Consider the following 24,984-nt stretch of genomic DNA (forward strand, 5'->3'; position numbering starts at 1 on the left):
AGTTAATGGTGATAACTTTGGGGGCAGGGGTAGTAGTGGCAGCAATGGGGGTTTTAGATCATTTCTGTGACAAATTATCCTGTGAAAAGGTGGCTGTGTGCTTCTCTGTAGCCTGGAAGACATCATCTTTGAGCCACCTGGTAAGAGCGCCTGCAGCCTTTCAACGGGCCTGTTATTAAAATGACAAGCCTCTTTAGCGTCGCGTCCCACTCAATAGTGACCCTTCACTCTCCACATGCAGGCTAATATCTTCCAGGCTTTTTGAAGGTGGCGGCGCGACTGTTTCACCCAGCTCCACCACCCACCCCTTTTTTATGCTAACCTGCCTGGCTTCCCTTATCGGTTACACCTGAGAAATGTGACCCCCAGCCTGTCAGGATTAAGAGAAGGGAATTATTCTAGTGGAACAGTGGAGGCATTTTGTACTGCTGTCCATGTGATGATAAACATATTCCGCATCAGGGATAAGAATATTGTGAGGGCCTGTAATGAGATACCAGGATTATCAGTGTAAGCCAAAACTCAAATGTGTAGAAGTAAAAAAAGCATTTTTTCCTGACTGAAATATACAGTATGCAACCTGGTTGGACTTTGAAAAAGGAAAGGAAGAAAACAACTGAAATACATTTTCATGGCTTCACTTTTTTTTACATAATTTTATTTGACTATTTTATTTAATTTTATTAATATTTTACTCGATTTATTTGTCAAAACTTATTTGGTAAATATAGGTCATATTTTTTTATAAATAATATAATCAAATATGAGATATAGACCACTTTCTGGTTCACTTCCTGTTTATTTATTTTGTATTTATGTATTATTAAGTCTTAAAGATTGTCTGACATTTTAATTCATTGGTTGCGTTTTTTCTGTTTGTGTAAAGTGTACAAAACAGAAAGTGCCTATGTTATTTAGGTCAAAATTGTCTATAAATAAATAATACTACTTTTTTAAATATAAAAATATTTCAACAGAATAAATTCTCAGCTTATTCAAAGCAGTCTTGTGTTACAGTCTTTGTAATTCCCTTCCACATATCCCCATCCCTCCCTGGTTTGTTCGGGTACACCCCCTCCATCCTTGCTCTCCCTGTTTGTCCCCTGTCTCGATCCCCTTCGAGCCTCTATAACCCCAGCTTTAACCTACACCTCCCTAGATCCATCTTCCCTCCCCGGCCTCTCCCTCTCACCTCGTAGCCTAGCGCTTGGTGTTGGTTTGCGAGTTGATTAATGGCGCTGTTGTGTAAATGAGATGTGACGGCTTGTTTACTGTCTGGAGCCTGCGGGCAGTAAGCTGATGAGAATAACCAGGAATAAACTGATCATAATGCACATCAGCACCGACTTCAGGTACTCTATTGCACGAGGAAGGAGAGTTAGAGAGTGTGAGAGTGGGTTGCGGCTAGGCAGTGTTTGCAGTCCTCCATCGCTGAGGTGAGTAATACTTTGTGACAGGGGTAAACAGCGCTGGAATGTTGTGGTGCATGGGCGCGAATACCCGTGTGTAATGTCCTTTCTAGTTGTAGTCATCTCTTTGTCATTTTTTTTCAATTATCCCTCCCACTCCAGGGTCCCCATGGACAACAGACTTGATCTTGAAGACGGATCATTTAGGTTGACTGTGGTGTTTAGATTTTGATTCTTGCTTGCATCTTTCTAAATGACACAAGATGATAGTGAAATAGTCTTTGATACTGTTGTTGAGTTACTTGGTTTTGGAGACATAGATATAAAAAATTGTTATGTAACCAAAAATTTGTAACAAAGTAATCAGCTGTTTTCTGAACTCTTGTGTATGGATGTGTAAACCAGGACCTCAGATCTGGCTGACCGGAACCCCGCTGTCTTCATAGTTGTAGTAATCCTTTGGCCACCTTTCCACATGAGCGCCACCCCATCATAACTCACACTCTCAAGTCTGAGCAGAGTTCCCTCGCAGTCTTTAAAGCACTAGACCTTTTCGCTCTTCTCTAAATTCTTCAACTTTAAGGGCCCGTTTATCAGATTTTCCCCCTTCTTTATGTGGACGACTATATTATTCCTCTCGAGCTATAAAAAGCCTTTCAAGAACTCAGCCAGTCCCAATTATGCCTTTATGGAGCTGATTTGCCACGTCTGTCCAAAGTTTAGTAACATGTTTTTATATGCTTTTACTTGAGGTTCCTACTCCCACTTTTACTCCTCCGGCGTGTATGTGTGTATATATGTGTTTCTGTATGCACCGCTGCACTACATGTGATAATTACCCTGTAATATGGAATGGCAAAGAGTCCTCAGAGAATAGAGATGCATTCATCATCCATTTATTTAAATACCATAATTTAGTGTACGGCTCATTACTGGAAGGTTGACCTTTTTCAAAATGAAGAACTTTCCTTTACCTCTGTACTCAATGCCTGGTTTCTTTTTTTGTTCTTTGGGGAAAATGCAAATGCAGAAAAATGGATGTGGTGATAAAGGATGTAAAGCTGTTGGTCCATCTGTCCATCCATCGAAAATCTATTCTTAAACATCAAATAATTTGAGTGTCCTCTTCATTACTGCAATACAGAACCGGTTGCAACTGTCGCTAAATGCATAGAGATGCTACATATATCAACGTTAATGGAAGCAGATTAAATTAAGGAGCACAGTTGAAACGGCTTGAAGAATAAAATCCCTGCAGGATGCATTTTAGCACGGAAGGTTTTAGTTTAATGAAAGTGAGTCATCTGGCAGGCTGACAGTATATTGTGCCGGGGACGAGCGATATTTAAACACCTTAGTCGATTCGGTTTCAGACCCCTGTGTCGGGGTCTAGCTGCGGGTGTCGTGTTCGGGTTGCCAGAGATTCAAATCATCACGTTTTCAATACGGGAGGGCGGTTGATAAAAGCGATTGTAATTTATCAAGAACAAAAAAATGAAGGAGCACATTAAGACTCATTGGAATGCAGCCTCTGTCCGTACTACTTCCTTTATGACCCTCCGGGACGCATCGCTCTTCTTGCACCTCGGCGTCCCTCTCTTCCTCATTTCCCATCTCTTCTCTTTGTTAATCAGTTAAACTCGCTTTTCAAATAGCACCTCTAATTACTGCTTCACTCCCTTCGAACGCCCGTCTCCCCTGCTGCTCTCTCTCTTAGCCTGTCTCTCCCTCTCTCCCTCTCTGTATTGAAGATGACCCCTGTCAGTAGTGGGTAGCTGTACGTGGCGCATGTGGACAGCCCTGGTGAATCTTAATGGTGGTGGGAGGCTCCAGAGGCGCCAGTGAAGTTGGCTCATTAGCAGACAGTCACATATGTATGGGGAGGGGTTTAGGGACGGCCATGGTATACACACCCTATATTATGATCACTTAAACACACAAAACTGTTGAATTCTTGCTAGGGTCTAAAAAGTCTGGAGAGGGAGGTTTACATGTGGGTCTATTTATCGTATTGACCTTTGATCTGATACGTGAAATGCATTTAGTCAGCTTACTGTAAACATTAGGTCAAAGATCAGCCACCTGCAGATGACACCGTGACCCCTAACTTCTGACTGGTGTATGCCTGTGCATGTGGGTTTAAGTGAGAAAGCCTGGTTCGGTGTAATCTTTCCACCAAACTTTAAATCATAAATATGATTTCAAATTCTTATATGCTCAGTTGGTACAATACATCTCATCTCAACTTCAACATCATCTCCAATCTAAAACATCTTAACTTTCATCCCATTGTTTTAAAAAAATATAGTAAATGAGTTTTCAGGCTTAATAATTCACAGCATGGTGCTCATTGAGCCAAACATCCCTCTCGTTTTTTCTTTCCTGTTGCATGTTAATTTAAAGGAGGGGGGTTGGGGGAAATGGAAGAAAAAATTAAATGCATTTAATAAATGCCTGACTTCAAATGGTTGAGGTTTCGTCTCCTCTATTACCGGGTCTATTCAGCTCCAAATGAACGGGGGGAATCATTTATGGCAAGAGACAAAGCCGAATGAAAATATAATTCCGCATTGTGCCGTGCTTTTGTCAGCGGCCGTCAAGTCCCTAATGGTGCGCTTTTGTTTTCGTGCGATGCTCTGAAACCGTAGTGTCGAATTGCACGCTCCGCTCGCGGTGTGTAATGGTCCGCCTTTGTGATATTAGATTATAGGGGCAATTAATGGCGTCAAACCTTAACAACTTAGCATTCAGTCTGCTCGTCAATCCCTCTGTCGTGCTGCAATAGAAGGTGTTATAACTCTGGTAATTATTACGCCTGCAAAATGTCAATGAACGTGTGTATAAAATAGAATGTATGGGTTGTCACCGCGGGAGAATGGGATGCAGAGGAGCAATTAATTACCGGTTTTCATTTCGCTCTTTCCCGGTGACAAACAGCCACGCGTGGCAAATTGGCGTGACGCCAAGCGCCCGACGCAGTGAGCCCCCTCTTTGCCCTTTCTAGCGTTCTTTTTCACCCGATATTCACACAAAAAACACAGACACAACAGTCGTTCTGCTGTGGGTTGTCGGGGCCCTCAGGTTGGATATTGCACCTGGCTTCATTTCAAACACCTCTTGCGCTCTGTGTGCACATGCTCTGTTTCAAAGCCGCAATTGTAGGGTCATTGATGTTTTAACCCTTTATACAAGACGTCAGAGTGGTGTGCCAAAATGATGGCAGTACAACACATCAAAACGCAGCCTAAATATGCCCATGCTTGCTAACTCTGCTGTAAGCGCTAGTCTAACCTGCATCACACCTATAATTAATCAATGTGAATGGCACGCCTTTCCATAATATGCGTCTCGGTCTTGTGTCAGACAAGATAAAAGAGTACATAAGTTCGCCTCTTTGTCTCCATCACAGAGGCTGGGAAGGATTTGAAGAGTGTGAGGACATGTGCTGCTAGTTTGATTGCGATAGGAACGATTGCAATAAATATCGGACAAGGCTCGCCGGCTGCGCGCCCGCGCCGATAACCACGCTCCTCGAAAGCATGTTACCCTCTCAGTCTCAACCCATGAGAAATAGAGACAGCGTTTGTATTTACCGCCAATCTTGTTTACAAAGTCAAATCAGCTCTTTACAGATTTAATTTGCATCTGACAGCTCTCTCTCTCTCTCTCTCTCTCTCTCTCTTCGTTTTTTTCCTACTTATCTCGCCCTCTCCCTCTTTTTTCCTTCCCGTGCCCCTCCTCGCAGAGCCCTCGAGCTGTGAATAGATAAATGGCAGAAAATATGAGCGCTCAGGCGGTACATGAAAACAAATGAATGCAAATATCAGATCGGACTGGCAGTGGACTGGGAAGTCGTCACAGCGGTGCTTGTCTTTTTTATTCCCTTTGAGTGGAAAATGTAGATAAATGTACATATTATGCGGGATGGTAGTTTGCGCTTGTGTGTCAGGTTAAGCCAGTCGTTGCCTGTAAATAGCTTTATTTTTATTGAGCAGTTGCATGAAGATGATCAGTTCTGGCCCTTAAGCAGTAAATAGGAAAATAAATGGAGCGCCGCAGAGCGGCTGCACGTGCGCGTGTGTGTGTGTGTGTGCGTGCATGCTTCGTTGTGGAAGATCACTAGCTGCATTTGAGGAAGCAGCCGCAAATTGTACTAGTGGAAATTGTTGGCCCGTTAAAAAGCTGCCCAGAAGTTCACAGAGTGGCTAGTCCCACTGCATTAACGTATGTAATCATGTACAGGCAGCCTGCCGCTCTCTACCGCTTTCAGTTTTGTCAATACCACTCTCACCCGTTCTCTCTTTCTGCACATGCTGTAAGATAAGCATCACGCTTTCCTTCTTTACGCCCTGTTTATGTCACTCTCTATTTCACACTGTTGCAAGTTGCTTCCTGTCGATAGTTATCTTATCGCACTGTTTGTTATTTTTGCCAGAGATGTGATTCTCTAGATAGCAAATCATAATAATATGTTTATTGAAGTACTTTCAAGCTGATAAAGACTAGATACTCAAGGGAAGATTTGAGCAACAGTTTTGCTCTCTATCTCTCTGCTTTGGAAAAGCTGCCAGGGTTGACAATGCAAGCAGTGTGGAGCTCTATTGTGTCAACAGGGATGATGTTTTGTGTACTCATTTTTTCGTACAGGATAAGGAGTTAATGAAAATGAAGAACAACATTCCTTTATGATGTTTGAGAGATAGAGAGAGACAGAAAAGCTTTTGTTACTAGTTAAGGTGTGGGGACACAGATGTGTTGTTTAAAGCAGTGCTTTTGTTGAAGGATTTCGTTTTTACATAGGAACACGCGAGGGACAACCCAATTCAGTACGACAATTGTTTGGTAGGAAACTTATCATTTAAAAACAAACGTTACAATGAACTTTTTTTATTTTCCAACTCACCTGCTTATGCATAAACAGCATGACATCAGGCTAAATTATATTAATAGTAGCCAAATTGCTGACAATTTGACAATTGTATAATTTTTTGATGCAGTCCAGGAGTAGGGAAAGTGCTCTCTATTTTATTAAGAGAATTAAAAAGGCTTTTTATGTTACTTTGCATAACTATACGGTCAGTTTCATTTTGGATTGATTGCTGTCCGAGACCCAGTCAAAAACCCATCTCTTAAAGTGATAGTTCACCCAAAAATGAAAATGGTCATTTTAAACCTGTTTGACTTTCTTCTGTAGAAGAGAAGATGATATTTTGAAAACTGGACCCAATTCACATTCATTGGTTTTGTGTCTATACAATAGAAGTGAATGGGGTCCAGTACTGTTCGGTTACAAACTCTTCTTTTGTGTTCTGCAGACGAACGAAAGTCATTAAGGTTTGAAATGACAAGAGGATGTGTAAATAATAACAGAATTTTCATTTACAGTATCTCCTTGTCTCTTCTCTCTTTACCATAGGTGCCGGTATCCATGGCAATGATGACTCCACAGATGATAACTCCTCAGCAGATGCAGCAGATCCTCTCTCCACCTCAGCTTCAAGCTTTACTTCAACAGCAACAAGCCCTTATGCTGCAACAGGTATCAAACACACACGAGCACCCTAGCAACTGATGGCCTCTTAGGCAATCACCACGCTCAGAGTTTAAAACAATATTTCTAAATGTCTGCCCTGCTCAGACATGACATGCCCTCACAAAAACCTAAAAAAGGTACATTTAGGCCGTTGGTGTGACCAAGTTTATTTGACTAATCAAAATCTTATGCAATTCACTACTCCTTTCACCCTAAATTCCGTGGTGGTTCGGCCAGATTAATGTAAAACACATCATTTATCACTTAAAAATGTTTATCCCTTCACCCTGTTAAAACTGATACCAAGTTTGCACCAGAAATTATAAACTAAACAAACATTCACACTTTTACAAATTGGTCAATAAACACACATGAACACTTTGTTCCACAGTTCCTTAAGAAAACTTTTGCTCATGCCGTTTGTTTTACGTCTGCCAACTCAACACGGGGGTTTAACATTTTCTGCAAGGACCGACGTCCTTCACTTGTATAGCTGTTAGCAGAGCTTTTATAGACTGCTGAAGGGCCGCGCAGTAAATGCACGCTGCATTCACCTGCGGTTCACGTTAATAGAGTGTGAGTGTAGATGTCAAAGTGTGTAATGTAATGACATTTCAGAAACACACTGTAACTTTGATTGCATCCTCACAGGCATGCCCAGAATCATATCTTTCCCGGCTTTGATATTTACTGGCTCCGGCGTTTATGTGCAGTGTTTACTAGCATACTAGCATTGGCAACGCCTTCTTTGGCTGGTGCCGCTACACGTTAACTTGCCGGCGGTCAGAGGCAGCTTATGTTAGAGCAAGGACACCAGTTTCTCACACAGCTGGGAAAACCAAACTACTCCGTATCTCTTCTCACCTACCCTTCTCTCCCTCTCTTTCATTCTTTGTGTTTATTAGTTGCACGGCCTCTGCTATCTCGCTGCGATATCGCCTGGAGGCCAGAGGTGCGGCCCCTGTGCAGACATGAAGAAACAAACAACTCCGTTTTTCGTACGTCTCTCAGATATTTAACATAGCACCGCAACCGTCCCAGAAATCCGCACACCCTCTGCCCGTGACCTTTCCACATTCCGCCCGGACAGAAAATGGGTCAGGCATCACTACGAAACCTCGTCCCCTAATAAAGATTTTTTTTTTAATTTTGGGCTTGACAGAGGGCAGAATTGATTTAATAACAAGGGGGAAGCGGCTGCTCTAGGCCACTGTAAATTGCACCGAGCAGAACTAACAAAATGTTTTAGGAGTCACTCGCCGGAATCAAAATTCAGCTGTTCAGGAAGAAACGCATGGTCCTTTCGCCTCCCCTCTCTCACTTTATTCCACTCGTTTTTCTTCTATTTTTAACGAGGATTTTGAAATTGAAATAGTGGGCCATTTTACATATCCAGTAAAAGCCAGTGGGTTTAATGGTTTTCACTGGTGATGAACCATGTGAGAAGCAGCTCTTAATGCTCACTATCACACACACGGCAAATGGAGCAATCAAAGTGCCTTCCAACACACACACACACACACACACACAGCAATCTGTCCCTGATCTCATCCCGCTGTGGGTGGGTGAATGAGTGGGTTTTTCTGCTTGTGAATACCTTTACAAGCAAGATTTTACATACAAAGACTGAGCCGGCGAGAGAGAGCGAGCGTGTTTATGTATGTGTGTGCACTTATGCATGTGTGAGTTAACCTTTACATCCCTCCAACCCTTAATTATAGCCCAGCTGATATATTTTCCTCTTTTTTTTATCCCCCTCACTGCTGTTAAGTAAAACCAAGGTCACAATAATGGGAATATAAGGTGAATGCTTTTCAAGGCGAGCAGTTAATGCGAAAGAGGCATGCGAATCAAATCATTAAAAAACCCTTAATTATTCTTTAATTATTTCCGCAACTATTCAGCTTCATATTGGCATGAATAAAAGGGGTAATGAGTGGGCGAAAGGCAGAGACGACAGGCGGGCGGCATCGAGGCGAGGAGGAGAGTTTAAACTCGACCCGCAGCGAGACAGAAAAAAGGGCAACATATTGCAAGGAATGTGTTTAGCGTGTTAAATGGAGTTTAACTTCACACCCTACGGCTCGGTGGCTTCCTCTGCTCAACAGGACCCGGGCTCGGCATCTGATATGCAGGTAGCTCACCTTCAATATCCTGTAAAGTTGGAAAGAGGTAGACATTTATAGACGCAGTGGTGTGAGGTGCTTTTGTAGCATGCAGACAGAGTTTTAGTATTGCTGGAAAGGTGAACTCCGTTGTTGAGATGAGCCTCATTTTAAAGGGAAGATTTGTGTATGCTCGGGTCAGCACAAGGCAAGATTCCCTAAAGATTTACAGGAAAAGGAGTCAAAGGAGAGATATATCTGTCAACCCCTCATAGCCCATCATAGTTGACTCTTTTTGTTTACAATTCATAGGTCAGTAACAATTGAAGGCATTCTCGTTGGTTTCATTTCGTACCTACATTTAGATTTATTATTTTTAATCTGTATGTAGCTCACTATTAAGAACCTCTTTCCTCACAGCCTTGAGTTAGCCAACATTAACCTATCTGTAACCAGTATGTGTGATAAGGAGTTAATGGGAGTGTCATTATTCTAATTTTCTTCACCAGCTGTAGCCGGCGTCCCCAGGCGCTCCTGTAAGGCCCCAGTCTGTCCGAGGGCCCCGTGCTCTGCTCCTTCGGTCAACATGTACTTCCATGTCAGATAGGTCATCCGTGCGAAACTGAGATTTTAATCTTAATAGGCTTTCCTGAGTAAATTAATAATCTGAAAGTAAAACAAACAGCGGGCGGTCCGCGGTGGATTCTGCGGTTAGTCAGAGCTACAGTTTGAGATGTGTAATGACAGTGTTACTGGGTGTGAGCCAGTCCTGTGTTAAGAGTCTGTAAAATATAGCTACTAGCTCTAATAGCCAAAAGTAAACATGCTAGCGCAACAGAAAGCCTTTTCATGTTTTCTCTCTTTTAAAGAAATAAATATTAATTTAAATGACACATACATTTTGGAAATAAAACTCACTCATTTACTTCTTTTAGATTAAACGTTTTAAACATTTCTTCTTAGATTTACTACATTTTCAGGTGAGCATCAAGCGCACTTCTGGTCAGGGTCTGGTCTGGTCTGGTTCAGTACTATTTACTGCAATTCAAAACAAAAGCAAAAATACGTTTTATTTGATCTTTTATGATACAAGATACGTTTTTTTTACAATAAGTCTACGTTTTGTCATTTATAGCAAACCTCAAATTCAGGGTAGTAAAGATTTTAATTATAAATAACACAAAACATTTAAATCAAGATAATTGTGTTCTCTACCTTGGACGACAAAGTTATTTTGACATGGGAACTTATTATTTGTGTATTTTATTGCTTTTTCTGCTGAAATTCTCATAACCGTAACGTGTCCCGTTTTTACTGAGTGCATTATATATTGTAATTTAAACAGATTAACTTTAAAATATTCTGAAAAAAAATTGGATGTTCGTAGACGTTCTCAAATGAAAAAATTGACATAACAGAATATCCATGTATTGTAAAAATTACGAAATTGTGAAGGAAAGAAAAGTCCATGACTGAACTCTTGTTAAAACGCTATTTAAACACACACAATGATATTTACATTAAGTTTTATTTTATGTAAAGAAACACATCTACTTCTACTTTTCAAATGGCTAAGTAGTTAAAATTAGATTATATTTTTCTTTATATTTTAAATTATATTCTCTTATCACACTGTGTACAAGTACTTTTCCCTTCTCATTAACGATACAGGTAGTTTTCCAGATTTAATGAAATCTTACATGTATAATATTCTATTAATAAAAGAATGAATGTCTTATGTATGATTAATAAAAACTTTTTTAGCAAAAAATGCTATGAGATTGACCGTTTTAAATGGTTACGTTAATAAGAATTTTAAAGGCCTTTTTGTAAAAACTTTTAATTGTCTTAAACTATCAGTAAAAGTTTATAAACGAATGCCCTTAAACAAAGCAAACCTTCTTTTAAATTAATATAAAGAAAAGTTGTTGATACAAGTGTTTTTAAGAAAATCATGTATGACCTCTTGACAGCGAGATTTCATGAGAAATATCTTAAAAAGCACAACTAAACACACTTTCAGCATTTCCTTTTGAGGTTTTTCTTTCAAAGAATTAATAAGTGATGTAATGTAAATGATTAATCCAATGTGCACTGTTTGCCCAACACACGCCTGTTTTCTTTTCCGTTTTGTGTAATAAGATGCATTGTTCTTAAGTATGGAACATACCCCCAACCTAACCGCACACATTCACTATTTCATTGACTCCCACATGCCTCTGATTGTTCCCAAAGCTTTTAATCAGAGTTGGCAAGGTGTGCCATGGTGAGGTGTTTTATTTTGATAAAGCACTACAGGTCTCTGTTTACCTGTGTATGGGAGATAGGGGCCCATTCAGCTGAGCTTTGAATCAGTAGCCAGTGAGTAAACACATTTCTTGTGTTTTATTAGCCTAACACAAACCCCTCACGCAAGCAAACGGGTTAACCGCCTGCCTGAGAAACATGACAAAATGAGCTGTTTTGTTTTAAAAACCCTGTGACTTTTTGTATTTAATATATTTTATTTCACATAATTGCAAGATTAGTAGCAGGACCGGGTCAGCTTTGGTTAGGCAGCTGTCTTACATTTCAAATCTCTCAAGATGCTCGAGGCCAAAAGTGTCCTTTTTTCTGCTGATCTTTTACTGGCTTCTACCACCTGTATCCCGATCGTAACTTTTACTCAAGGGGTAACAAAAGCTGCTCTCAGATCAGCGGCGAAAGGCAAGCTTCCCCAGTGCTTTCCTAGACAGGTGTTGTGTGTTTTAGTTCAGTCAATCATAAATAAGGCTGTCTCCATGCTGTCAGGTTTGCCACGTCAGGAAAAAGGTGCACAGATGATTTACAAGACGCATTCATACGCCACCTGCCAGGTGTGTTAGATGCCTTTTAGAGGAATGCTGAGAAAAGATGAATGTGCCTTATTATGGAGGCACTTTAACCCTTAAGCAAGAAGCTGATCTTGTTTTATCTTGTTTTCATTTTTTTATGCCTGTAGTTTTAGTCAACGGCAACTCTTTGCACCCTGATGCCTCATTCTGGATACCCAGTGTCATGAGATTGATATGATTGCAGTACATTTTCTCAGTTTAAGAGAATGACCTATGGTAATATGGCTTTCCAGAACGCTTGTTAAGTGAACTAGTAATTTCCAGTCATGGCTACAACATACATGTAGTCATAGCCCAGCCCATTTTGTTCTGTTAAATAAATAAATAAATCACTAAGCACTCAATATTTGTTTAAGCTGAGATCAATGTCCATTCTTCAATTCTCTCTCTCTCTCTCTCTCTCTCTCTCTCTCTCTCTCTCTCTCTCTCTAGCTGCAAGAATACTATAAGAAGCAACAGGAGCAGTTGCATCTCCAGCTTCTAACCCAGCAGCAGCAGCAAGCAGGGAAGCAGGCCAAAGAGGTGAGGAAGCCCCGCCCACCCTACTTCACCCTCACTGCACCCCACGTGAGCATCCTCAAGATGTCTTTATAAGGCTAGAATAGGTCATATGTTAAATGACTGACCAGTGCCATGCATGAGCCAGTCAACATAGTCCTTTGAAAGGCTGTATTCATTGAGCCTTGCATGAAATAACCACTAGCAAAATTCCATGCGTTTCATTCTCATATCTTCTTATCAACTCGATTGCATTTGTGTATTGGGCAATTCAAAAATGCGGATTAAGACGTTTGGGGAATATGGATTTTCATTTCTTTGCTGTCGACCAAAGTCATGCTCCAAACCTTACCACACTAATTCTCGTTAAGTATTCATTTACAAGTCGCCGCTTCCTAAGCCTTGTGGAAAATCCCTAATACAAGCCACTATGGTGGAGATGACGAGTTTCTTTAATTGTCAATTAAGGAGCTGAGGGGGAGAAGGACTTGATCTGGGTAATGAAGGTGAGGAGGGAATCATGTTGGATCATGAAGGGATAAGACTACAGCACAACAAAGGCGGAGACGTAATCGCCCGTCTGCGCGCCATGGGAGACGGGAAGATCTGCGTTAATCTGCCGGTCAAATGAAATCCAAACTTGCGCGGCATGAGTGTCTGTGGCATGAACTATATATGATGCAATTCGATCGAGGGTTTGCAGCAACAAAAGACTTTGCGTCAAGATTAGCAGATTAGCTGCTAGCACACTTGCTGGCAAGATGCAGGTTTTAGATCTAGAACAAGGGGGATTGTGGGAAAAAACTTCAAGATCATTAAAAAAGACAGTTTTTTTTCTACAAACTGGTAGAGCAGAAATTAAGAAATCAGATACCTGATCATGGTCTAGCACAACATAATACCGTGCATTTCATCGCTTATTGATTTAAAATCACCTTATTTGGATTGGAATACAAAGGTTTGCTCCATATCGACATGTGCAAAATGTGCTTGTTTCGGTTAAACAAGAGTTAAACATTAGCGGCTTATTCATTGTAAATTTTAACAGCAAACAACATGTTAATTATTAGCTGAACTGTATGTGTGTGTGGCAGAAAAGGAATGAGCTCTTGCCTTCATAGCAGGTGAAAGAGACTGTGGTAAGCAGTGGGAGGGGGTGGATGCTATAGGCCATGGTGGACAGGGATTAAGACTTTTAGATATCCACCAGACAACATCATGACTGATAGAGCAAATGCGTGGCCAATGCACTGGTCGCTCAAAACACACTCGCGAACCGCCGCACCCACACGCTCTCTTTAAATGCGACCGGTCTCATGACATTTTCCACAGATAGTCAGGGAATGTGACGGAGAGTGAGGAAAAAAAGGGTTGAAAGTGAGAGGGAGGGAGGGGAAGAGTTTAAAAAAGCTTGGCTAACCTTATCCGAGGACTCTGGAGTTTTTCCGATATTTTTCCTTATTAAATATTAGAGCAGGGGAGATGGTGTACTCGTGGAGTGGAAAGAGGCAAGAAATTTAAACTGGGAGGGCAGCGGTCAGCTATGATCTCCTGGGGTCGGCTCACGTTTATTCAAGGCTTTTGTGTAAGCGTGTCGGCCAAAAACATACGCTGTGCAAGTACGTTTAAGTGCAGATGAGAGATAGTTCACCCAAAGATGAAAATTACTCACCCTTACGTCATTGCAATCCTATGACTTTCGTTCTTCTGCAGACTTTCGTTCTTTCATTTTTTAATGAAAGTTGGTAACCAAACAACATTGGCCCCCATTGACTTCCATTGTATGGACAGAAAACCACTGCAACATTTCTCAAAATATATTTTTTTGTGTTCCACAAAAGTCAGAATCATATACATAAGGGTAAATAAATCATGGCAGAGCTTTTTTGAGTGAACTATCGCTTTAAAGCGTTTAAATTCATGTACTTCTATATTGTGAGTTTAGGGCCTTGGTGTTCATGAGAGTCTTGGTTATGGAGATAAGAGATATTAAGTTCTAAACATGAAGGGGTTCCAGAGTAACACAGAAAGGGAAACAAGATAAAAGTATGTTGGTTTAGTCTGTTTGAGGTTTTGTGTCTGAGTTCGGTGTGTGTGTGTGTTTTGTGTGTGTTGTCTGTCGTGTAGTGATGTAGCGGCAGGCCCCTAGGGAGGAGTACACTGACAGTGCTGGACTAAAAGTGAATCAGTCAGGCGTGAGGAGAAGAAAGAAAAGAGAGCAACAGAAGAATGTGTGGCGTTTCTCATCCCTTTAGACTTCTTTAAAAACCCTTTCTCCTCATAAGCCTCTTTTTCTTTTTTCCACCGTGCCACTGCCCCCATGTAGACTCGCGGGACGACACAGCCGGCAGCAACGGTACACAGCTCGCTCGCGCCTGCAAGCAGTTATCGACACACTCGCAGCTGCCCAGAAACACACCGCAGCCTCAAAACACTAACCACATCTCTGGCCATAATACCAGCTCCTCAAGCAATGCTGTTTTCAATAGATTTTATTTTCATTCGTCATTATTAGCGTAAAATTTCAACGTTCATTGAAAGCGGTTTGTTTATGCGATTCAAATTGGACGCTGAAACTCTGGACTTTGTTTTCGTAAAGTGCTTGTAAATGGACTGATGACACGTTTGATACTCTCTCGGTAAAAGACACTTTAATTGCCGCCCGTGTCGCTGCCAGTCAGCTCGGCTGGGTTGAGAGGTGAGATAGATAGGAGGAGTGAAAGATGGTTGCCACACACATTTGTGCATCATGAATCCAGACTCTAGCGCCTTTTCTGTTTTTTTATTATTTGACTCTCTTTCTCTCTCTCACTACTTCTCTCTCTCTTGGCTTGACGGTTGAGCCGCGGAGTCACCCTGGAGTCAGTCTAATGAAGTAGCGCTGTCAGTCGGGCCTGGCGTGCCCAAACTCTGTTTGATGTGCTCATAAATCAAGCTGACAGGCCTGTTACTCAGCTAGCTTCAGCCACTCAACTGCATCTAATGTAAACAGCGTGCAGACACAATGTGTTAAAGAACTTGAACTGTGTCCCATGGCACCGAAACAGGGAGGGAAATAGAAAGGAGAGAAAAAGATGGGCGGGGAGGAGTAAGAGAGTTGGACGGGAAGTGGGAGGAGGGATAGACAGAATTAATATTGCCGTTACCCCACTTCCCTTCATTTGGTCTTGTGTTTTGTGGACTTTGTAAAAGTTGCCCTGTCTCGAGATCTAATGAGCCATCTAAATAGGGAGCCTTTCAAGTGTGCCTCCAAAACAATCCAAACTGAGAGATTATGTGAGAGAAATGTTCTCTATTAATAAAATTATATCTAATACAGTAACGAAAGTATAAAAAGACGTTCATTGTTATTAAAATGGCTGTGCACCATGCTGAAATGTCTCCCTTTTTATAAAGTTGCAACCAATAGACAAATCAATCACTTCCAAGACTGTAAAATGAAGTTTAAGAAGGCATTTGCCAATGTTGTAGAAGGTCACAAGGTTTTCTAACAGAGCAAGTGTGTTTTCCTCTTTCAGCTAAGGCTGACCCGTGTGGCCCTTTCCCATGAGGACTTGCGCCCCGGGCGGCAGCCTCAAACACTTCTCTGACAGTGAGATTAAGAAACTACCTTTAATTATTTTTATTTTCCTACCCTCCCTTTGACATTTTTTCTCCCCTCCACACTTCTCATCGGTTATCTGGAAAGAGATAAGGCCCGTCTCTCATTTGGGGAACATCAAAAAGCATATAGCTGGAAACTGTGGTCAGAGTCGGGCTAGTTCAGGAAGGAGGACATTCATCACAGCGACTCCACCTGACCTTATCACTGCATGCCATATATTCCATAGCACTTACCCTTAAACACACAAACACACTCGACTTCCCAAATCGTAACCTTTTTTCTTCTGAAATGAACGCTTATCTCTTTTTTTCAACAGGGATTTCACAAGCACTCTTGCCTGTCTGCCATTGTTCAACCTAACAGTTCCAAACTACTCAAACCTTATCGGTTGAGTCAATGTTACCATGTTAGGCCACTCAAACCAAACAAAGTATTTTAACATGAAACAGGCACTTCTTCCTCCCATCTGAGTGTGTTTAAGCTTTTTAACCTCTGGCCAGACATCAAAAAGGAATATTTAAACTTGTGTCTTGATTTTATATAGTTTAAGCTTTGTCTTGGGGCTCACAGTGCTTATGTCATAAGTAATAAAACGGTTCAGTCATGTTTTCATCTCTTTGTTTACCATCACAAATGTCTGCGAGCGCAGAGAGAAATCTCTCGAGAGCTGAATGATATGACTGTCCATATGCTTCGAGACCCATTTATGAAACAATGAAAGAGGGTTTGATTCACGGTTATCGAGTTTCACAAAGCAAAATGTTCCACACAGTGAAAAACCCCAATACTTTATGGTAAAATGATAAACATCTGATCTCTTCTAATCTGCGAGTGTGCTTAACATTGCATGCAGATGTTGTTAGCCGCTGTTTATTGCAGTGTTAATTATGCGCCGACCGCATGCTAACAGATTACTACACGCAGGAATGAACAAGCGTGTTTGCGAGTGTGTCTGGTGTCGGCCCCCGACCACATGGAACTGTCACTCAGATTAATGTGTTATCTCTTATTGCATGAGAGACTTTATTTACAATAGAGTTTCCACACTTTGAACCGAGCTCCAGCGTTTTGTTGTCTGCTAGTTGTCGACCACCACAGGAAGTGCTTTGGTGATTGAAGGGGAAGACATCTCTATTCCAGGATATGTCCTATCTAAACATGTCCCGTACAGGGTTGAAGGCTTATAAAAGCCAATGAGTGTCTCTTTAATCCCTCCCTTTCCCTTCTGGAGCTTGCCAAATCTTTTCCTCTCATGCCTTTGTTTTGTTGTTTAACGTATTTACTCTCTGTCTGTTTCTCTCTCTCAGCAGCAGCAGTTGGGGAACAAACAACTGGCTTTCCAGCAGCAGTTGATCCAGATGCAACAATTACAGCAGCAACACCTTCTGAATCTACAAAGACAGGGCCTGGTGAACATACAGCCAGGCCAAGGAGCCGTACCCATTCAGAGCCTGCAGCAAGGTATACCATTCAACCACAGAAAGATAGTAAATACAGTAACATGATTGTGAACTGTTCTTTTGAAGTACAACACTCGTTCTTTGTCTCCATTGGCTGGTCAGTTTTGGCCCTCGGTTGAGGTGCAACAACCCCAGGACTCTTAACCTGGAGGTCTGTCTTTCTCACAGCTCTGTCCTCTTCCTCAGCTGCCAGAAAAGCACAACCTCTGATTTTCTACTTTAGTGATGCCTATTAAAGGAAATTGGAGCTGTCGAGGAAATGCAGCGTGCTAAATAAATGCAGCATCTGTGTTCATACCCGTAGCCATGGACCAGATGGTGGTCTCAGACTGAGGCCAGACCTGCATACACCACCCACTTATTCTTCCTTAGTCAGCCACACTGCAGACACACACACAAACACACATGTGCTCTCAGACTGACCCGCTACTACACATAAAACATGCAAAAGGTATTATAGTTAAAAGTTTTTTATTCAGTGATTTATTTTTATTAGCTTTGGTTTGGTTTCATTTGGTAATTTAAATTCATTAGCAGAAATCAATCAAATGTTTATCACGTTAATATCTTAGAGACTCATTCAGTGTTATTAACTGGCACTTTTGTGTTTAATGCACTTTTATGTTTAATGAAGACGACAAAAATTTTGTACTAGAGTGTATTTAAAAAATATATAATTACTTAGTAATTAATAGTAGATGACTAATTAGTAGTAATTTTAGTAATGAAAAAGCATTTTGGATTTCTTTTATATTTTCCTGTTGTTCTTTTTTCATATCTATTCTAGTCAGCAAAAATGTTTTCGTAAAAGTTTCACTTTACTTTTCGATAATGTTAATTGACATGCGCAACGATGAATGCTAATAAAGCTGGCTGCAAAAGGGATCTCTCAGTATGCTTCCTCTAAAATTTGGCAGTAGACTACCATCTCAATCTATTAGAGCTGGATGAAGCCCCCTGGAGACTAACTACAGCCATGTCCAAAGAGCCACATGTGAAGCTTGTTAACTTATATCAGCTCATAAAGAGATAAAAGCGAAGCTTGATTGTTGGTTTTGTGGAAGGCAGTCATTTGGATAATAGGTAAAATATGCCACAAAATTCACTGGGCTTTGTGTAGGGGTGGCGGGGGTCTGCTTATGTGTGAGCGTACGCAAGTTTCATACCGACCGCACGCCTGACTTTTACATGGTCCAGACACACTGGAAGGAAAGGGGGGTTTGGATATTTTTTTTACTTCAACTACGTTCTATGTAGTTTTCCAACTTTCCTTAATTTGTCAATGAGCCTCACCAGAAATGAGTCTTGACTGCAAACTGGCCACCGTCTGCCGAAATAAGACACGTCAACTTTACGGCCATAACATTACAGGAGTCTCGACAGGACAGAACAAACAGGCAGCCGATAGTTTCCATGCCGAGATCCTTACCGCTCTTGCCGATAGAGCCTCCAATATGATCCAGGTCTTTTATTAGAACGCTTGACTCTCATTTTTGCCCATTGCTCTCGACATTTCTGATTATTTCGGTCTTAAGAAAACATAGACTTCGTCATCCAGCATCCTGAGTGGGCCTACCACACACACACACACACACAAACACACACACATACGGCTGCTTTTAGGAAAAGTAGTCTGGTGGAAAGAAAGTTGGGGGAGGTAGAGGAAGGTTGCAGGGTCGATGAAAATAATTTTTCAGGACAGCTGTAAACTTTTGGCATCTTTCTGGCCTAGACCCCCGCACCCACCCACACTGTTGCTTATGTCATTGTTTCAAGGGTATTGAAGAACAATAAACTCTAGGCTCATGGAATCCCTTCTGCAAATTCTGCGACAGAGCAGAATCAGGGAATTTCCCCACAATCCCTTCCTGAAGAGAAGCCCTCCATTATGACTGGCCAGCCAACCATGCGCATTCTTCTAGGTAGTCATGCTTGGCAGTAGCTGACGCTGAAAAGGATTTGTTCTCTGATCCGTGTGTGGCGCCTACCGTTGTTGTTGTTTTCGTGTTTGTTTGCCGTGTCGAGTCATTTCCTCAGGAAAGCTAGTGTTACGGACCCAAGTGACTCATTACGGAGTTCACTAGACAGACGATTATCTTTTATTTATTGTTTATGTTTCTATGCAATATTCATACTTACCAGTTGCTGTCATATTAATCCTTATCCAAAGGGTGCGTCCGAGATCTGTCGGGTTCAGCTTAACGCTTCGTGATCACCATGCCAAACTTTTGTTTAGTGCAAGGCTTAGATTTGTGGTGCATGGAGTTAAAGGAGGGTCAAAGAAACAGTTATGAGCTTCAGTGAGAAAGATTTAATGTTGTGTTCTAAACAATGTAAATCTGCCATAGATTTAATTTGAAGGCGTCTGATTGGCCAACTCCTTATGCATATTAATTAGGTTAACAATTTGTTGCATACATACTAAAATACAGAAAAAAAACATTGACCAGAAAGAACTTATTGGTTTAAATAATGTTGTGATGTCGGGCCACTCAAAAAAATCAATTTACAATTTTTGGGGGTAGTGAATCTCAAAATGGCTTATTTATAGGTCACATCTGCACATTAAACTGGGATGTGAAAGTATTTTAACACAGGAAAAAATCAACTCTTCACAGGCCGGCCTTGGTTTGGCTCTTTAGTTTTTTCAAATGTGCATGTCAGAGAGAAAGAGAGAGTGTGTGGCCGACCACAAGGGAAAACGCCTCACCTACCCCCATGTGTGTGAGTATGTGTGTTTGGAAGAAAGTGGGAAACTAAAACACTTCACTGTAGGTAAACCGCTCCATCTCCACCCTGCGTCCTCCTTTCACTTCCTGTCTTCATGCTGTTCTTTCACAAAAGTGAAATCTTGCATCCCTCAATCCACAGTAACAGTGCCACGCCACTGGATTGGCTCAGTTATTTGCGCAGTTATTTGCAAATACATCCCTGGCCCTGCAGTTTTCTGTCAGGTTGTGTGTGAGTAGTGAACAACACCCTGTAGCAGCAAGTGTGGCCATACATCATTTCTCTGGCCGTCAGCCTGCTGGAAGGTGGGTGGGGTGGAGGGGTGGGCCAAGCAGGGAGTTTTGTTTTGGCGGGGTCTGGGACAAGAATGCTGGCGGACCAGACATAATATTTAGATTGCTATTAAGTCTTTGCCACGTGAGATAGTGTTGCAGGCTGTGGCTTTTAGGGAACAGCGTGCGCCAGACTCGCTCGGGTTGGGAACAGGCTGGCCCCCTCTCTTCTCATCTTTTTTACACCCTCAAATCTTTCCCCTTTCTCCTTTCAAAGCATATAGAAGTTGGTCGAGGAGAGAAATAATCCCAAATTCGAGTGGAAAATTTAACAAAAAAAATGCCACCAGAGCATCTCACCAAGATTCATTCACCCATTGACAGAGGCTGCAACAGCGTCGCTAGGGACAACGATAATTACAAATGGAGGTGGGCGGGGGGAATTGCAAGGATTTTGAAAGATATAAAAAACACACTGAAATTAGCCATTTGCTTCCTTTAGTTTGGCTGGTTCTCCCGGTCCATTATTCCATGATTTCAACTACTCCCTCTGGTTTACCCCCCTCCACTGGTCAAGTGTGGCACGGTGTGTGTCTTGTGTTTTATTCCTTGCCCGACTCATGTCAGAGCAGTTTGAGATCTCTGAGGCGGGTTACCCTGCCAGCTGGCTGTGGTTCAGGATGTGGCGGTGGGGTTTTAAGGTGTGATAAGGAGAGAAAAACAGGTTTGGATGTTTTCCTAAAGAGCTCTCGTCATTCAACACTCGGCTAATGCTTTTCATTGCAACAGAAGTGAGGATCACTAATAAACATCTTTATAAACACACTATTTAGCTGCAGTCTGTTTCATTATATGACACCTGTTGACTCGAGGCTTTTTTAAAGCAACCTTTTGAGTTTTAATGGAGTGTTAGGATATAATTCACAGAAAGTGTGTAAAGAACGTTTTTTCAGTTCAAGCTGAGCACTAAAAGTTTGAATCTCTCACTCTCGCTCAACTGAAAGAAAGTCCTTCTCAGGTGTCATTACATAATAAGTAAAACTCTTAAGTTTGTTACTGCTTTCTTTTTATTGTTCTTCAAAAATGCATAAATGCACTGAACTGATCTCTTTCTACTTTTTTACTCAGCCATGTGTCCCACTGACCTGCAGCAGTTGTGGAAGGACGTGGCAGGCATTCAGAGCACAGAGGAGGCCATGAAACATGAGGGCCTCGACCTGACTACCAACAGCTCCAACTCTACCTCATACACGGCCTCCAAGGTCTCACCTCAGATCCCCCATCATCCTTTGCCAAATGGACAGAACTCTGTGCACACTCCAAAGAGAGACAGGTGGGACCCTGCGCTCAATACACATGTACAGAAATACTTGTTATAGGTTATGAAAACACATAAACCAATATTGGCAGCTGTCATATTCATTTTGATGTTCAATTGATATTTTATGGTTGTTTCATTTCTTCAGAACATAGTGCATCTACGGCACAATTGACGCCCATGTGCCAGTTTAGCATGAGTGTGTGTGTGTGTGTGTGTGTGTGTGTGTGTGTGAAGTGGGTGATGTTGCTGAAGGAGGGAGTGGGGGGATGGCATTACTCTGGGGTCCTCATGGATTCTTTTCATTCTTTTAGAGCAAGACTCTTTGAGTGGATCTCGTCCTTCACCAAGGAGTCCAGTGATGATCATCTCATGCCTTACTCCAAAAGCGCTCCTCTCCAGAGCACCCAGTGAGTATACACAAACACACACACACACGTTTGTCTATCATGGTGAGGACCTTTCATTTCATTCATACTGAGCTAACAATATTTTCCATCCTAAAACTAGAAAAATCTGTAAAAAATTTGATTCATGATTCATAGACCCAAAAAATTAATCTCCGATGTCACAATCTCAGATATTTACTGCATGGTTATTGTGGCCAAAATAATTCACAATAACTTTATAACACAATATTTGAAGGAAAGAATAATTTGAGTAATAGGGTCATTTATTTAAAAAAAATTATAGATATTCGATAGAACAGTCATCATGGATTTCTTTTGTCACAATAACCTAGTAGTGAAAATAAAACTCATCGTTCTACCTCACGATACAGTATACATTTTCTCCTAAAAATAATATGTTAAGCTAAATTTATTTTTCACACGAACATTTATGGAAGAGGCAGATACACATCCAAGCCTGTCGTGCCACGCGAGTTTGGATAAACACTAGGAAAAGTGCTGCCTCCATGTTTGCTTATACCACTGTTCTTCCTGACTTGGCCTAACACATTTGCGCACAAACAGACACACACACACAACTCAGAAGGAAGAAAAACTGTGTGGTAAGGCTAATGCATGGCACATGTGGACAGTGTGGTTGCCAGTAGTTTGTAATGTCTAGAGGCTGAGCAGCTTCTGAATTGCGTTGGCCGGCCATTGCCAGCACATCTGATGAAGAGGAGGAGGGAGCGCGTGTGAGTGCCGTGTCGGGAGGCCCTCATCTGCGAGCAAGCTGCTTCATATTAAGCAGTGCTGTGATGTGGATTTGGGAAGAGTTCCCCAGACCTTCAACCACCACAGGCAATGCCGCCCCCCACCCCCTGGCCATGCTTAGCAGCAGTCAGACGCATGACGAAGGATTCTGTGGTCCCTGCCCTGCGAAGCCCACGCTACTCGCTAGCAGTGGCAGTTGGCCAGGCCCGAAATGAAAAATTGCTGGATGAGACTGCTGGCGAGGGTTCGCGCCCTGATCTGTTATGGGTCTCAACAGAAGCTGGGCCAGGGAGACCCGTTCCAAACTGTGCGGGCCACAGAACGCACAGTGGCTGTTTCTCAAACTAAACAAGAGCTATGAGTTTATCCCCAGGCCTCATCTGCGGGTCCCGTCAGCACGTCCACAGCCACCTTATCCATACTCCCGCCCGCGAGACGTGAGGAGATGTTACCGAGAAACATCTGAAGATCGCAATGAGTTTGTCCGTAATAACACGACAGCGTGTTGTTCCTGGCTGCACTGGAGGACATTCGAACCTGTGATGAAGCACGAGATGCTAATACAATGATACACGCTCTTATTGGAAACCTGTCAGTCACCGTAATAGAAGAGCTGTCATTTTTACATTTACCAGATTCCCTTTAAACTGCATCTGTTCAAATCTTCCTGAAGGGTAGCTTGCAGAACAGGCTCAGAGCTATCGGCTTTCTCAAACTGGGAGCACTTGAGACCAGAATGTCTTTTTCCATTTCTTCATTGCTTTTGTATTGGTTGCATGTGTGTGTTCTGCGCTACCATTTCTGCACCACTAGCATATAATCACGCAAACGTTCGAATAAGAATGTTTTAAAAAAAGAGTTTTGGAACCTGACATCAGTCTTGCAGTGGTTGACAAACAGAATTTACAGCTTTGGTTGAGGGACTGTTGGGTATATTAAGATTTTTGTAGATTAAATTTTTTTAGCGTTTTTAGCATAACATATTTATAAGATATGATATATATATATATATATATATATATATTTGTATTTTGTATAATTGTAAAAATATATAATTAATTATTTATTAGTTGTAGGTTTTTAAAGATTTTACAGCTATTCTACAGTAGTAGGGTTTTGTTGGGTTTTTAAAAAGTTTTTACTCAATAAAGCCAACAACAGTGTTCAGTAGTTACACAAAAGTTTGCACGACATAAAAACAAATGTACATGATCAACAAATATGTATCTCATGTACTAGTGATAACGCAGCACTGGTTATACACAAGTGCCAGCTTTCTTGCATTGGCCCCCGGCCAGTAGTCTGTCCTTATTGTTTGCCTGCCTTAGCTGTATCTCAACCATCTTATCTTTTTTCCGTTTGAAATGTTCTTGTTGTATCACTGATAAGATGTGCCGTGCTTCACGATACATGAAAATCCATTTTATCTTATGGTAATATTAGTGTTCAGTCATGTTTATATTGGTGAGAGCACGACTAACCGTCTCTTTTCCTTTTACAGCTCGTCCCACGAGGAACACACAGCCTCACACCCGCTCTACGGACACGGCGAGTGCAAGTGGCCTGGCTGCGAGGCGCTCTGCGATGACATGGGCCAGTTTATCAAGTGAGTGACAGCTGTCCATCAAATCCACTACACAGACACATTACCTGATGCAATTACATCAATGCTGTTAGACGCATCAACCCCGTAACTTACATCGAATCCCCCGGCTGAGCAACAGAGCATTCATCATTGCCTGCTGCGGCCCATAAAACAAGTCCCTGTCTGTTAGCTTTTCCCTCTGTCAATGTGCATTCATCTTTTTCTGATGAGGCTGCAGGACGCTCTCTAAGTTAAGGCCTTCTCTTGTGCTGAAATGAGAGAGGGACGAGAGAGCGAGCAATAAGAGAGCCGAATGGCTGACAGACGGGTTCAGGTGTGATGTTTGAACAGACAGGAGACCAGTGAATTCCACAGGGAGGTGGGGAGGGGGGCAAGGTTATTGCTGGAGGGAGCGTGAGACATTCTCCAGCGCT

At 41.8% G+C, this 24,984-nt stretch overlaps 1 protein-coding gene across 2 annotated transcripts in view; it reads left to right on the forward strand.

Moving 5' to 3' along the window:
* foxp4 (forkhead box P4) overlaps positions 1–24,984 on the forward strand; it is a 112,769-nt gene that overhangs the window by 59,070 nt on the left and 28,715 nt on the right. For both annotated transcript variants that reach the window (XM_079482786.1, XM_079482785.1), the window contains 6 exons: positions 6,826–6,948; positions 12,353–12,442; positions 17,330–17,483; positions 21,613–21,817; positions 22,117–22,212; positions 24,467–24,571. In XM_079482786.1, the coding sequence (XP_079338912.1) occupies positions 6,826–6,948; positions 12,353–12,442; positions 17,330–17,483; positions 21,613–21,817; positions 22,117–22,212; positions 24,467–24,571 (773 nt within the window). The remainder of the gene's footprint in view (positions 1–6,825; positions 6,949–12,352; positions 12,443–17,329; positions 17,484–21,612; positions 21,818–22,116; positions 22,213–24,466; positions 24,572–24,984) is intronic.

Source organism: Barbatula barbatula (assembly GCF_947034865.1).
Source record: "Barbatula barbatula genome assembly, chromosome: 20".
NCBI classification, from domain to species: domain Eukaryota; kingdom Metazoa; phylum Chordata; class Actinopteri; order Cypriniformes; family Nemacheilidae; genus Barbatula; species Barbatula barbatula.